Genomic DNA, 17,182 nt, shown 5'->3' on the forward strand with positions numbered 1-17,182 from the left:
TAGAGCAAAAGCCCTGTGTGATTTCACAAGGACAACAAAGATAACTAAACTACAATTAACTTGTTTTTTTAATCTTGTTTTTTTTTCTTCTGTACATTTTGAGTACAATTATTTTATTTTACCCCTTCTCCCTAATTCAGTCATTATGCCAATTCACTACCGGGTGGACGTAGAACCTTTGTCCTACTCCTCCGATCTCAACATTCCCTGCTGACAATCGCCGCCCCAGCCCATAGGTGTACGTGCAGGGACAAATATTACCTTCCCCATTTGGCTTCTCTCCCCTGAACAAGGGCAGTTGTGTTCATGTAGAAGCTCAGACAAACGGGATGCACCACGGTGGATTCGCTTAACTAGAGTTAACTTACTGCTCATAGAACTTCCTACCAAGGAATATAAGCTTGACCTCATTCTCAAAATAGTTCTCAACTTCTCGAGTGATTTTGTTCAGGCCCTTTCTCCATGAAGCCACAACTAGGTGTACGATATTCCCCACATAGCACAACCTTCCATATCTTAATGTCATCTTTTTACATGACCCTGGGTCTTTGATAATCTCACAACGGATGTTTTGGACCATGAGTCCCACTGGTTGAAAACCACTGATAGTCAGGGGATATTAGCAGAATATTTTCCAATCTTGGAATAAATTCCCTACAAAAAAAAATCTTCCCCAATGTGTTTGCAAAGGTGTCTAGTAACACATCACAACTTTATTGAAATTCAGTATCCCTAGGATAATTTTTGACAGCTCCTTAAAGTTGGAGTACCCACCATAACCTTGGTTAAAAAAAAAACGAAAAAAAAAATCCAAATTTAATTCTGTTTTAAGTAGCATGTGAGGGGTCAAACTAGGGTGTTTTTATGAATCTGAATCCATTGCAATCATTTGTTTTGCACCAAAACCACTCCTTGGGCTAAAAACGGCCATAGCCATGTATACTTTTTGTGTAAAAAGCCCATTGAGATTGGGCCGTTTTTAGCCCAAGGAGTGGTTTTGGTGCAAAACAAATGATTGCAATGGATTCAGAATCATAAAAACACCCTAGTTTGACACCTCACATGCTACTTAAAACAGAATTAAATTTGGATTTCTTTGGGGGATTCTTTTTTTAACCAAGGTTATGGTGGGTACTCCAACTTTAAGGAGCTGTCAAAAAATCTAATCTAGGGATACTGAATTTCAATAAAGTTGTGATGTGTTACTAGACACCTTTGCAAACACATTGGTGAAGATTTTTTTTGATAAGGAATTTATTCCAAGACTTTTTTAATATCCCCTGACTATGAGTCAGACTATGAGTGCCATGAGACTGAGAGATATAGTGTTTTATTGAACTCTAGTGAGTTTCCAGTATTTTTATTTGCTATAAAAATATACATTACAATGGCCTTTATTTTAGTCGATCTGGTGAATTATCAAATTGTGATCCAATAATGGGCTTTAGGTAGTGGGTTATATTAACACAGTATTATTTTCTTATATAACTCGAGATGATAATTAGGTAGATTAATTTGAATACGGCCGTGACGTTGACTCATCTTGTTATGTCTGTCTGACTGTTTCATTATTCCAATACTTGAGTATCTCTTATTCTAAAGTCTAAAAATGTAAAGCACAAGCACCCTCTGCTGGCCAAATTAATAACATACACCTAAAGACAAAATGTTACTGCCATTCGTTGGAGACCGTGAATGGTTTAATGTTCACGATGTTGTAAAATGATATAAATCACTAATCTATAATCTTGATACTATAACTAATAACCTATTTAATATCAGCACAGTTTTTGGACTACTGACATGAAAAGTTTGTGTTTACAGAATTTCCGCAGAAATATGTTGGGTAATATTTCCAAATCCAAGCCAGACATCCTCCTGATAGAGGAAAGAGCCACTCACTGTCTCACTCACAACAAATGCATCTCAAAAGTCTGTAAATGTGTTTACTTTCCGTCTGGGGAGAGAACACAACTCACAACTCCATCTATACCCCAGCAAAGTGCTATGAGTGAGTAATGGTGCCTGAACCATGTAGGTAATCACATATAGGACCATACCGGTATCACTATGTAATTGTCTATTCACAATTTTGTATGCATTGTGTAGACTATTCTTCTGTAAAAGGTTTTCTGTTTTAGATTTTCCATATGTTTTCTCCATAGTCATTAAAATATAATGACTTGTAATGAATTCAGTCAACTTCGGCTACCCTCACTTCGGCTACCCCTCTTCAAAATAAATTTTGACTTTAAAATGCAGCACTTGGGGAAAAAAATGTTTTACCGGCATATTAAGATTTAAGTCCTCCTCAATGGCTTTGTTTGCATTATAGTAATACAGTAATTGTAATGACAATAAATGGCTCTGTGGCCAAATTAACCATGCCTAGAAAGTTTCCCACAACTTTTCAACGTGAATGAGGGCGGTTAAAGACCAAATAAACAGATGAGGGCATTTACAAACTAAAGCGATTTACAGTCAATGACTATGTACAATATGTGGCAGAATTTCTGAATAGACAATGACTCGTTGTGACACTGGTATGGTCCTTTAATTATATTTTTCACGGCATATCCCCACTCTAAAAAACACAAGCCATCTGTTATTTATTTGATCTCTCGAAAGTTCATTCTAGAAAATGAGCAACTCAAAAGTAGAAACGGCAGTGACTGCAACCTTGATATCAAGAGACAAATCCTGCAGCTGTTAAACAGTGAATAGGAGATTGAATCTATGGACCATTACCCGCCTAAATTAAGTTGGAAAAACATGTAGAAATTCTGGAGTATCTGCAAATGGCCTTTCCTCAACACCCCCGCCACATACCGTACTACCCACTACACGAAAGATTCATAGAATCACAAGTCACAAGGATGTGAAATTAAAATGACTTAATTAATCTTACATTCATAGCTCACTATAAAATAAATGAATAAATAAATATGGATGTATTGGGGGTTAGAAAGGGAATGTCTCACACCAGGTGGAATTGTTTTTCTTGGGAACTCTTTCATCCATTTTCACTTTTCAGCAGCAAACTGAGCAGAGCGGTCTTGAACGAGCTCAGTGACCAGCGACGCACATCAGGCAGGGTTGGTTGTACATGCATTGCACATGAAATCGCGGGACATTACCAATAGGGTGCACAGCGGGAGAAAGGGTTGAAAATAGGGAGACTCCTGCGAGTATCGGGAGTGTTCGCAGGTATGCTGTGGATACAGTGGAGAGTGGAGACCAGACCATGGTGGTTTCTCAGGAACGGTTAACACTACAGTGAAATAAAGCGAATTTAAATGTGATAGCTCACTCCTGTCACATTTAGGACACGGTTATGTTCAATTCACTATCAGCAGAACCGGGTTATCATTTAATGACATCACAATGTAGAGACTTACTTCGGAATTGGTTCCATGTATTCACAAATGCTGTCTATGCTCAAATTCCAAATAACACATTTTTCCTTAAAGAAGGGGTGGGGTCTCTGCCATAGCAATTATTCACGGACAAACTCAGTCAACACACAGTATGAATATTATACAATCATACCATTATAAAAATATGATATAAAAGCCATCAGTTCATTCATGGGGTGAGGGTGGCTGTATAATGTAAGTGTACTATATGTGTGCGTTGTGTGTATGTGTACTGTATACAGTATATTTGTGTCCAGGGGTTGGGTAGGATGGTGGGCTTGGAGATGGGGGTGCCATGTATGGAGGGGAATGGTGCTGTGATAGTCAGGGGTGTGCCTAGACTTCCTCGCCTATGCAAGGGCGGCATGAAGTACTAGCATGCACACGCGCACACACACACACACACACACACACACACACACACACACACACACACACACACACACACACACACACACACACATCGGAATGGCATTGCCACTACCCATACCTACTTTACATACTAACACGAAGTGTCTTATATTCCTGTTTTTAAACAATAAATGTACCAATCGCAACACAACAGTGGCAACATACAAATGCAATATAAAGATTCCTTACTCTACGATAATGGGTGGCACCTGGGGTGGCCAGTCAGATTCCAGGGGTGGCAAGTGCCAGTTTAGGCCACCCCCTGGACACACCACTGGTGATAGTCTTTTCAAGGGAGGGTGATGTAGGGACAACGGTGGACATCGCTTTCTTAGGACATGGACAAGAACATTTGTCCAGAATTGATATAATGAGTTGAGTATTTTTGTAGGATCCATAGCTATTTGTTCTTGCTTCCTTCTGACCTGAGTCTCTGTCAGCTGTGAGAATGGACTGATGTACTTGGCCTATGATTTCCTCCACTAACACAATCCTGTTCGTTCCTCACTCAGTGACAAAGATCCAAAGATCCTTAAATCAAAAACCACCGAAGTGGAAAAAGCGTCACTCCAAAATAAATAATACAAGACTGGCTCAGATGTAATTTCTCATTTTTATTGAGAGAACGCTAACGTGTTTCGGCTTTACGCTTAAACAAGGCTTAACTTGACTTTAAAAAGCCTGTAGCTCAGACTTGTGCACTTGCAGGCACCTCAAGAGACTGTTGACATTTCACCACTCGGCATTGCTCTTAAAAGTGAACCTATATCAATATTATAGTGCCCAGAAACATACATTCCTCATCTCAGTGGTCTGGCCATCTACTGTACTGTCAGAAGTGATGTGGGGCTGGGGGGAGGGTGGGTCCATTTCTTTTGTTATAGATGCATTCAAATCTTGGTCATTGTCAGTGTACCAGGAAGCAACAGTATCAACTCCATCCTGAATTCAGTCATACTGCTACAGGATGACAGTGTCATCAGAGTACTTAAGAAAGGTTCTAGAAGTGTCTGTTCTCTGCCATGCTGAATGCACATAAGAAGTCACCCGCCTGTCCTGGCTTTTATTTGACTCTGACAAGTACACGAGCAAAGTGATGGTGTGTGCATAGCCGAGCAATGTGGCTCATTGCCGACCTTGTTCTTTGACCTCATAATTGCACCATTATGTGAGATACTGACTTAGAGATCATGTAATATACTGTATGACATATACTGTAATGTCCATATGATTTGACGATGATACAGTCATTACAGACAGTGACATACACAGACAGCGTGCTGCAGCACAAGGCCGTGCAAAGTAGGAAAGGAAACCTTCAGTACAGCACTTTCTTGGTCTATCAATTCCAGCTGGCAGGTTTAATTGTCGCACCTGGGAGGCAAACTGCAGGCGAACTTTCAATGTAAATGCATTGAAGTCAATGAGAGCCAGCTGGACAAGCTTGTGATTTAACGCTATTTCTGAATGATTGCGACCTTCAGGAAAATAAAGTAAGACATCTCACACATTGATTCCTGCTGTCTTGGTGCATGCTATATCATTTTATTGAGGTATCTAAAGACCACAGAGTAAGTTTCAGACTGCAGTAACTATGGGTCGTTATCGCAAGACCGTCAATTATTGACAGCCTTTCAACCACTTCTCACGATGACCCAAAAGTCACATTCTTACAAAAGTATTGTTTATACACTTGTCCACCCAGCTCACATTGACTTGGATGCATTCCATTTCTATACAAACAATAATCCCATTGTCAGCCTGTAGTCAGGCCACAATTGTAGTCTGTTCAGGGATATTTCACTTACAAACATGTCATGTCAAACATGGCTTTTGTGTGCACCCCAGACAGTTTTTAAGTTGCTTGATTTAGTATTTATATATTTGTCTCCGCCAGAGGTGGAGAGTATGTTTTCGTTCTTGTCCTTCCGTGTGTCCGTCCGTCTCAGCCAAGCTAACATTGGTCAAGCTTCACGCGACACGTGACAATATGTTGTCACCAATGCTTTGATTGGCTAGCGAGACGCATGTCGAAATAAAAACCTATAAATAGGTGTGTCACTTCAAAAAATCATTTATATTTTTTGAAGTGAGCTTCCATCAGCCAAGCTAACATTGGTCAAGTGACACGTGACAATATGTAATATAAATAGGTAAGACAGGATTAATCAGGAACAGTACTGGCGGAGACCTGTGCTCCAAGGAGCACATTTTCTAGTTTATATTCATTTTATCAGACACACCCACCCCATTCCTAATTAAACCCATTGTAACTTCAAACTCTCCTATTTAAACCCATTGTTCAACTTCAAAACTCAATTTGAACCATGTTAAATTCATTGAAAACACACGTCCCTGGTTCTGGTGACTGATATTGTCACTCTAATGTGTGAGCTGAGGGGTCTGTGTTTTTTCAATTACCTTTTTCTTTTATTATGATTATGAAAAATAATATATAATATTCCCCCAAAACAATTATTGAATAAATTAAAAGGGCAATTGAAAAAACACGCCCGCTCACCCATCAGAAGGACAATATCAGTCACCAGAACCAGTGACGTGTGTTTTAAATTAGTCTAACATGGTTAAAATAGAGTTTGATGTTACAATGGGTTTATATAGGAAGGGGGCGTGTCTGATAAAATGAATATCAAATATATAAATACTGAATTTGGTGTGGAGGGAAAGGAAGAGGGGGCCACAGATAGAACACTGGAGACACCAGTGATATTGGAAGTCAAGGATTCCCCTGCTCTCTTGCCTTTGAATTTTGGCATCAGTTCAAAGTTCCCCTTTAGTGGGTGACCAGTATGCTTGAAAATTAGAGATTATTCATTGCTTCATTTTCCATTAAAAAACACTACTTAGGATTTAAACACTTGTGTGTGATAAAATAATATTATCATTGGTTACCAGGCACACATCCATAGCTCATAACCCATGTCCTTATTTAGTCACAAAGACAAACACAGCAACTGTGGTGACCATAGTTGACATTCTAAGTCCCTTCCACAGTGAGGTCACTTATGTTGACAGTTCAGTGCATGGTGGCACTTAAGCTCACACTGATTGGTCAGCTTCTGGTGTATCAGCCCTTGAGTTGATTGCAGTGATTAGTGATCAGATAGCAGGGTACCCTCTCAATCCTTTTATCACTCTTCTCATTCAGACAAATAAAGGCTGGGTATAGCTTCCTTGAACCCTCAGTGCTGTGAGTCTGTGTTGTCGTTTGTCCACACATAAAGTAATTATGTTCACAGCCATTCGAGAGCTTGACACAAAAAAGCAGCATGCTCAGTGTGCTGTGTGGGATGAATTGGAAGACCACGAATTTAACTCCACAATAGCTTTTCTACGATGCATTGTGTATTGTGATGACTTTGACAGTAAAGCCATGTGACACGGAACAAAGCTAATCTCCCCTGCAGTTTCAGTCCTGTCCAGTGTTGTGATGTTGTGTGTTGTCGTGTTTGTAATGTGTCTTGCTGTTACTTATAGAGTGGCTTCAAGAGTCACACTGGGGTCTGTAACCAATGTGTCAGGAGAAGCTACTGGCTTAGACTGGAAGTTCTGTTTCTTTCACTCCAGTTTGGTTATACGGGTCACTGAGGTCTGGCCTGTCCGACCTGTGTTCTCAGCTTTCCTGTGGTCTTTCTCTGCACACTCACGCACACACACACACACACACACACACAGAAAACAATTGTCATGCTTCTTTCTTTTTTTTTACCACTCCGGCTAGTTTGGTCTCTATGTATGTACACATGTATGTATGTCTGTCCCTCAAAAGTGGACCTACAGTTCATGTGTCCGCTACAATATGTGTATGACATCACAAAACAGAACCGCTTCTGGCCATAAATGAACACAGCATACTGCAATGATAGGTAAGAGACAACAGAATGTTTTTTTTTAATTCATGACGAGAGTGAATGACAGGCAGTTGCCTTAAGGCTTGGCAATACACTGTTTCTAAGATCTAAGATGTTTATATCCCAGAGGAGACTCCTGAGCTCCTGTTCTATGGATTTCTTGTTTTATATAATAATCTCTGTTCAAAGAGGAGTATGTGTCCAGATAAAAAATGTACATTAAGTTTTAATGAACTAAATGCCCTCCAAGTGCCACATTCAGCACAAAATGATTACACAAGCATTTCTGCACCTGTAACATTGGAATTCACACACAGTTCTGCCAGTATGCAGTTATACCACACACATCTTAACAAACTTTTATGTCAATTATTATGGTACATAAATTGGTCTGTCGCAAGTTCCATTTATTAAATTAGCCATTGGTTATGTTCTGGCCCACCATCTAATGGCTTAGAAAGAAATTGGCCTGAGGCCAAACTTACTTGCAGACCCGTGGCATACACAGTCTGCACAACAAGGAAGAAATGCCTGGTGAAGTGAAAATCCAAGTAAAACTCATGAAGAGTTTGAAAGTTGATAATCAGTGCATGTATTCAAGTTAATTACAATGTTTTATAAAGATCACCATTTCTGTTTGGCCAAAGGAAAGGTAGGCTGTCACCAAACAAGAAAATGCCCACAAGCAGTCAGCCTGTATAGAGCGGCTTTGTCACTGAACACCACATTGTGACCTGTCCCGATTGTTGATGATATAGCACAAGTTCAGAAATGTATTGTGGCCCTAAACCATTCAATGTTTTATAAACCAACGGCACTAGTTTGAAATAATTTCTTTACCTGACAGGGAGCCAGTGTAGCGATCTAAGAACGGGAGTGATATGATTCACTTTGTTGTTATTAGTAAGGACTTCAAGTAAGTAAGGTATTAGTAAGACTACACTGACTGAGTGCAAAGCACACTTTCAGAGCAGCAGTGTGTCAGTGACACGCGTGAAGTGGCGCCCATAGCACCAACAGGGCGCACTGCACGGCATGCTGCAGGCAGAACACCATTGAGAAAACACACAGTGCTGGACATTTGTTGGGTCCTGAGTATTTTCCAGGCAGAATCACGATGCCGCATCTTGATTCATTACCTGAATTGCCAATCTCCAGAACTATGGTTCACCAGGCATTCTTGTTTTGGGGAAGGTTTTTTATAATGACAGGATTGTGTGCCATACAACTCTAGATAGTTCTCTATTTCAATGATCAGTCTCTCCTCGTCTATTGTGCCTCGACAGCTAGTCTTCAGGTTGGGAAGAATCTGCTACGGGAGCAGAAGAAGAGTTGCTATTCCGGGGTTCCCTGGATGCATAAAAAAAAATCACACTGGTGGTGAAGCCTGGAAATGGTGTGAATGGTCGCATGCACAGTACATAGACAATTATGGAGGCAACTGTTTTGTCCTGCGCCGTTCACCAGATGTGTGTTTTGCACTTAATCCACTCCACTCACTTCCTTAGCTTCACTATCAGTCTTAACAACAGCAGGTTAATGAAACAGCCTTGTGGCTTGAATCTCTTGCTACCCCTGTCCGTCAGTGTGCAATCTCACTGAATTGTCTTTAGGTATACCTTTTCATTGGACAGCTGACATTGCTGGAAATGGCCTGTGCAGTAGTTCAGACACTGCATTGGCTGATCCTTCTGACCTGCTCATCAAAAGCTCAGAAACCACATTGTATTAGTACACAACACATTTACAACTTTAAAATAAATACACAAAGTGCTGTGCCTACACATTTCTCCGAAGTGTCCCATCTTAGCCATGTTCTGGATCTTCATACTTTGTGCCCTAAATGGTGCCCTCTGTTTTCAGCCAGTGCAACAGGCTGTTCATTATCAGCAACACAATCAACCTCAAGAATGCTCAAGAATTCCGTATTCTGGAGTGAACATTAAACATTTTGTAAAAAATATATATATCTACAAGCTCACAACATGTTGCATTGCGATGCGTTGTAAGCTTTCGCAATGCAATATATGTACTTTTACATTTTTTCGGTGCAGAGAGGAAAAAGGAGCGGACCGAGTATAGAGCCCTGGGGGACCGAGGAGCTAGTTTTGTTTAAGTCTGTTGGAGCTTATATATAAATAGCGTTTTTGTATATCTATTGCTGTGCATCTTACCTTGCAGTGCTCTACAGTCTACACAGTACAACAGACTGCTTTCTAGGCTAGGTCCATAGTAAGATGGGGACTACATGTAGTGGGGCTATTGCTGGCATATTCTGTAGATAATCAAATACTTTGGAAAATTGATTATTTATTAAATATAAAATTACATCTCTTTAAGACCGACTTGGTTGTTAGGAGGCATGTATATTAAACTAAAACATGCACAAACATAGTTTTGCCTAGAATGGCAGAGTGCACATCTTATAGACAAGACACACTGTAAATAAGGTGTTTTGGTGCTTATTTTGGCCAGTATAACTTCATGCTTTAGTCGACACATAGATTACTCAGTGGCTTCTGGAGGTTGACAATGAAATGGTGTGACCTGTTTATCAGTCCTACCTAACTGTTTTTCAAAGTATTATGCTGTCATGTTCTCTGTTCTTAAGTTATGTGCATTCTTTGTGTGAATTGCTGTGAAAAGTTGAGTCCCAGGTCCAGGATCAACCATTTCCAATCAATTAATCTCCCCTCCAACGCACGCAGCCACGCACACGCACACACACACGCACGCACGCACGCACGCGCGCACGCACGCACGCACGCACGCACGCACGCACGCACGCAGGCAGGCAGGCAGGCAGACAGACAGACAGACAGACAGACAGACAGACAGACAGACAGACAGACAGACAGACAGACAGACAGACAGACAGACAGACAGACAGACAGACAGACAGACAGACAGACAGACAGACTCACTGTACAATGACACACAGCCCTCAAGTATGGGAGAAGTTAAGTAGACTTACATTTGATATAATGGAATGACCTCCAAATTGTGGACTATGGTGGCTACCTCTCCTCATTGCCTAATTGTCTATACTTAAATCATGAGGATAGCACCTTTTTCATCCACTGCAACCGGCTATTTAGCCGCTAGTGAATACACATTTTCCTGGTGTATTAAACCAGAAATATGGTTATTTTGGCTCAATTCATTTCTGCATCATCTCACCTCATTTCCTCACATAAGAGAGATCACCCTCCACCACAACCCAATACATGTTGAGTCCCCCAGAGCTCTATACTTGGACGCCCCTCCTTTTTCCCTCTACACCAAATCTCTTCACAAGAAATGAGCAGATCTACATGCTCACAATTGTAATTGTGAGCTTAAATAAAATCAAAGAAAGCTGCAAGAAAGCACAAATGAGCTGGCCATATGTATGGAGATTGGAGGATCGAGATGGAGGGCTCATCTGATGACAACCTCCAGATAGAAAGACAATGTGTCATGTTATGATGCATTGTGACCTTGTAGATCTGCAATTTTTGCCAAATGTTCATCCCAGAATAGGGACACCAGAATATGGTTAATGACAAGGCGAGAAACACTTAAGTGCGACCAAACATTTGGTTTAAGGCTCACATGTTGTATGAACATTTTCCCTAAAACAAATTTTACTTTTTAAAGTTCTGTTTTGAACTTTTGAATTTTTCATGTTTTATCTTTTTTGAAATATTTTAAATTTAATTTTATAATGGAAGTCAGTGGCAGGGTAAGCGAGCTGAAACCTTGCCCAAATATGGAGTTATTCATCATAGACAGACATTATAAACTAGTCACCTAAAGTCCGAGACCCACATGAAGCTACACTGTTATTAAACCTTTTCTTGTTGTCGTCACACACCTTAAAGGGGAATACCACTCATTTTCAACATTGAACTATGTCTTTAATACACCTTAGAGCTGTTGTGTGGAAATAAGAAAAAAGTCCCCCACTTCTATGTTGCCTAGAACTGGATAATTGATTGAGGTCATGTGATCGGTGACATACGCAAGGTGTACTTTTGGCTGAGGGGGCGGAGCAAAAAGTACACCTTGTGTATGTCACTGATCACATGATCTCAATCTCAATAGTTCATAGTTTAATGTTGAAAATGAGTGGTATTCCCCTTTAACTTGTGTTTTACACTCCATGTTGCAGTCTTTGACTTGTTCAAATAGCCCAAACAGTTCAGTGAAATGCTTTCTTGCCGGTTCCTTCAATGCACATAAGGCAAGTACAGGTCTTTGATACAGCTGTACTGGTGGCCAGTGGTGGAAAAAGTACTAAACATTTTACCTAAGTAAAAGTATCAATACTGTAATGTAGAAATACTCTGTTACAAGTAAAAGTCAGGAATTCAAAATGTATTTGAGTAAAAGTACAAAAGTATTGGCGTCAAAATGTACTTAAAGTACCAAAAGTAGAAAGTACTCATTATGCAGAATGTCCCATTTCAGAAGTTTTCAAATGTATAAAATGTATAAAAATCCTTTGAAAATAGCTGATCTATAAGCTCACAATGCGTCGCAACGCATTGTGAGCTTGTAGATCGGCTATTTTCAAATGGCCGAAATGTATATAGGGCTGGTTAATGTAAGTAAAAGTACTGAAAATTGGAAATACTCCAGTAAAGTAAAATATACTTTCATGGTGTCGTCCGCAGTGCAGTGGTTCTCAACCTTTTCAGGCCGTGACCCCCCCAAAATATTTGAATTGGGGACCCCCCTAAAATAATCATATTTGAACTGGGACCCCCCACTCTGACAAGCACTTGGAATGTAGGAGTTGAGGCATTCCATTTTGTCTGACTCGTTCCACCGATAAATATTGTGAACATAGCAGATCTACAAGCTCACAATGCCTCGATTTGTAGATCGGCTATTTCATTTTTCTTTGCCTCTTATATTATTTGACTTTTATAGTTTATAGTGTAGTTATTTTTTATTATTAGATTGTCACTTACTTCTCTGTCGTCTGCCTCCCCCCCCCCACAAAAAAAAAAGATCATGTGGGGACCCAACCCACAGGTTGAGAACCACTGGTCTTTACCACTCCTCCTGATACAGGCAGTGATGCATGGCCATTTATAAGAGCCGTTATAACCTGTTTGGTTCAGAGAAAAGATACATTATTCAGTTCAACTCTATACACGAATAAATGATAGCTATGCAGTGATATTAGTCTGACCATGCCAGGCTAATACTGTAGTATAATTGCTTATTCATTGGCTTTGTGGTTATACTGTCCACCCTGAGACTGACTTGGAGCTCGGCGGTGTACTTGCACATCAAACTGCCTCACGCTAAAGGAAACAGGTGATAGGCTCCACATGGTTCGGCTTTGGTAAACTATTATTCCCGAGGCTGCTTTTATGTGTCATATTTTGAATATGCGTCATTCATCTGCTATATATTACCTCAGATGTATTTATGTTTTGATTTAACACCTGGGGTGCCAGCATTTTTTCATAACAACTTACGTTGGGTGCCAGCATTCTCCCCATTTAAAGCTCTAGAATCCACGCCGAGCAAATCCATGTAAAAAAAAGCGTCCATTCATTATATAGAGGTCTCGTACAATCGGGGGAAAGAAATTAAAAACATTCGGAAATCCGTTCCATAGTTGCAGCCAGTTGAAAATAGTCAAAAATACATTGTAAAAAAAAAAGTACACAGGAGCCGAGATACAGGCTTTTGAAGTCATAAGTTAACCAGGAAGTGGATGGGAGTCTAAATTTAAAAACAGTATATATACGGTTTTGGCACTCCATGGTTGTAATTGAAAAGAAGTATATATACGGTTTTGGCACCCAATGTGTTGGGTGTGATATATTAATAAAATAAAAGTCATATTTTTTTTTAGGGGAGAGAGAACTCATACGGCATAAATAAGTGAAGTTGGATGTGATGAAACAAGCAAAGCAAGAGCAGAAAAACACAATTTAAGCTGATAAATGGTCTTTGTGGGGTTCTCTCCTGATTTGCTAAAGAGTTGGAGAGATGCAGTGACCCTTGTTACTGAACAAACACGCTATAGCAATGGGTGGGTGGGTTACCTTCAGAGCTAGTTGATACTCTATCTTCTCCATCCTGACAAAATACCTTGCTGTTATGTTTTCCAACAGCCGTTCAGGACAGTGACCAGAAGGAGCCTGAGCTGCCTGTGACTCCTCTAAACCAACCTCCAGAGAAGCTGCCTGTGACTCCTCTAAACCAATCTCTTGAAAATCTGCCTGTGACTCCTCCCACACAACCTCCAGAGAAGCTATCTGTGACTCCTCCCACACAACCTCCAGAGAAGCTACCCGTGACTCCTCTAAGCCAACCTCTAGTAAAGCTGCCTGATGTGACTCCTCCCACACAACCCCCAGATAAGCTGCCTGTGACTCCTCCCACACAACCTCCAGAGAAGCTGCCTGTGACTCCTCTAAACCGACCTGTAGAGAAGCTGCCCGTGACTCCTTTAAACCGACCTGTAGAGAAGCTGCCCGTGACTCCTCTAAACCGACCTGTAGAGAAGCTGCCCGTGACTCCTCTAAACCGACCTCCAGAGAAGCTGCCCGTGACTCCTCTAAACCGACCTCCAGAGAAGCTGCCCGTGACTCCTCTAAACCGACCTGTAGAGAAGCTGCCCATGACTCCTCTAAACCGACCTCCAGAGAAGCTGCCTGTGACTCTGCCAAAACATCCTCCGGAGAAACTGGCCTCGGACGCTTCATCCTCTTCAGAGCGTGTTGCTGAGCCGCCCCCATCACAGGACGGCGCTCAGGGGACAACAAAGACGTCATTGAACAACGGTGGTGTCTCAAAGAAGCAGTCCGTGGATGCAGCCTCCTCTGTACCACTCACACCCCCAGAGTCTGGTCAACTTCCTGCCCCAGAGGACCCACGTGCGTCAGCTTCCAAACGTCATGAACTGGGGCCTTATAGAACCGGGGCCCCTCGTGCATCATATTCCAAACATCATTTAACAGGGCCTCCTGCCCCAGGGTCCCCACCTGCATTAGATTCCAAACATCATGAAACAGGGCCTCCTGACCCAAGGGCCCAACGCGCATCAGCCTCCAAACAACATGAAATAGGGCCTCCTGCCCCAGGGGTCCAACGTGCACCAGCGTCCAAACACCATGAAACAGGGCCTCCTGCCCCAGGGGTCCAACGTGCCCCAGCGTCCAAACCCCATGAAACAGGGCCTCCTGCCCCAGGGGCCCAACATGCATCAGCGTCCAAACACCATGAAACAGGGCCTCCTGGCCCTGGGGTCCAACGTGCATCGGCTTCCAAACATCATGGAACAGGTGCCCTTATGGTCACCAAGACTGCATTCATAATACCCAAGAAGCAGTCTGTTTCTCAGCCTCCGACTGGCCATGTGCAAGCCTCATCATCAGGCCTGCCGCCCTCTGCGGCCCCGCCTTCTCTGACTGAAACCAGGAATCTACCGGTGGCGCCCGCACCCATCGCCCCGTCCTCCAGACCCTCTCAGCCTAACACTCAGGTCAGACAGAGCATCCAGCGCTCCCTCACCAGCATCCTGTTCAAAAGGTGAGAACTGGGTTGCATTTACTAACTCTCTGATGTGAGAGGTTTAACCAAGCAAATATTTGTTCTATTTTTACATATTGAAGACATTGACATTGACATTTGACTTGGAAAGTAAATTATTATTATTTTATTGTGCAAATGCGAGCGCACTGAACTGAGAGACAGATATTTACACTATTTAACACAATTATGCAAACAGACTTTCCATGTTATGTGTGAGCAGTAACCATTTTCACAGGGAAAAGCTGCTGAAGGTATTCATATTGTGGGTGTGTGTCACTCTGTGCCATCGTGGACATTCTGTGTAGAGTATCTGCAATTTCTGCTATTTGTCATTATTTGTGACAAGGAAGTATATAGGGCTTAAATTTAAATATTATGTTTAACTTAAATGAATTTCAAACAGAACAGTAATAGCTGACTAATTGTATTTTTATTTGTCAAGGGTGTGTGACTGTGATGATTTGGAGATGTCTGAGAGTGAAGTTGGAAAGGTTGTCACAAACATTGAGATGGAGATGTTCGACATATTTCGCAACACAGACAGCAAATACATGAACAAGTACAGAACTATAATGTTCAACCTGAAAGACCCCAGAAACAAGGTTCGTTCACACTTGACAAAAAGCCTGTCGTGCTTTTCTCTAATGTCCATCCTTACTTTTAGTATTCAAGTATGGATCAGGGACCCCCTCCCCCCCAAAAAAAGAGTGTTAGATAGCTCTAATCATTGTTATCAAGTGTTTGTTCATTAACAGGGGTCTCTCAGTCCAGCTGCTTAGTAAACATAAAATACATTTTCAGGTTGGGATACCAATTTCATCCAATGAGGAGAGAGAACTTGTATAGGATCTAAGATGAGTGAAATTGGAAGTGATGAAACAAAAAAATGAGCTGGAACACTCAAATTTAAGCTGATAAATGGGTTCTATCACCTGGAAAGGAATCATCTGTTTACTAAAGAGCTGGAGAGACGGGGAGACCTGTTACTGAACAAACAATCATTACTATCAGAATATAGAGCTTTAACCTTTTAACAAAACACTTTGTTTCAACCAAAACATATCACTTACAATACGTTGCTGTATACATTTTAAACAATGTGTTGTTGACAATCTGATGAAATGGGTTGACATTGTGGCTCCTCTCCAGGGCTTATTGTATAAGGTCATGAGTGGAGAGATCAGTCCCTTCAGGCTGGCCAGGATGAGTCAGAAGGATATGCAGGCCACTAAAGCACCTGAACCAAGCAAGAAGGAAACTACCGAGGTATAGTAGTTGGATGAAGCACAGCGAATACGAAAGCAGATATAATAGTTAACGCTGTTGTACATTCTCAGTCGGTGTTCTTTTCTCATCTTTTCTGAACGTGTGTCATGTGTAGGTTAAGGACTCAGCTGCCAAGGATCCATGTTCACTGCAGAAGCCTGATGCAGTGAAGGTTGATTTGCCCAGTTTGAATTTGAATCCCTCCAGGTCTGATAGAAACACTGTGAGTTGTAGCCCCCTCACCTGAGTTGAACACATAGTTGCACTCATTATCTGGACATCATAGCATTTCTGTCGTTGTGGTAATATTTTCACACCTGGTTAAAATTGTTCTCAGAACAACTAACCGGGTTTGCCATTGCGGCTGTAACACGTGGCGCTCTCACAACCTTAAAGGAGTAGTTCACCCCAATAATGACATATTTTCTATCAATTACACACCCCATGAAGCCTTTAATTCATGGAGATTTTTTTGTTTTTGTCGCATTCCTTAGCCAATAATTTGATGACCGGCGGAGTCTCCGGTAGGACACTCAATTGACCTGCATTTGAGTTTATTTTTTGGGTGAACTATTCCTTTAAGCACACCGCTCCGATGTTAATCAATGTATTACAGTACATACTGTATGCACACTTATTTCCACAACCTGCTCTCGTTTTTCACAGAACTGAGGA

At 41.3% G+C, this 17,182-nt stretch overlaps 1 protein-coding gene across 5 annotated transcripts in view; it reads left to right on the top strand.

Moving 5' to 3' along the window:
- The window catches only part of LOC311052799 (uncharacterized protein), a 42,586-nt gene that overhangs the window by 13,965 nt on the left and 11,439 nt on the right, over positions 1 to 17,182 (top strand). For all 5 annotated transcript variants that reach the window (XM_084068007.1, XM_084068005.1, XM_084068009.1 and 2 more), the window contains exons 8-11: positions 13,819 to 15,238; positions 15,684 to 15,843; positions 16,391 to 16,507; positions 16,623 to 16,730. In XM_084068007.1, the coding sequence (XP_083924133.1) occupies positions 13,819 to 15,238; positions 15,684 to 15,843; positions 16,391 to 16,507; positions 16,623 to 16,730 (1,805 nt within the window). The remainder of the gene's footprint in view (positions 1 to 13,818; positions 15,239 to 15,683; positions 15,844 to 16,390; positions 16,508 to 16,622; positions 16,731 to 17,182) is intronic.

The sequence above is a fragment of the Gymnoscopelus microlampas genome, assembly GCF_963454915.1.
Source record: "Gymnoscopelus microlampas genome assembly, chromosome: 10".
NCBI lineage: Eukaryota > Metazoa > Chordata > Actinopteri > Myctophiformes > Myctophidae > Gymnoscopelus > Gymnoscopelus microlampas.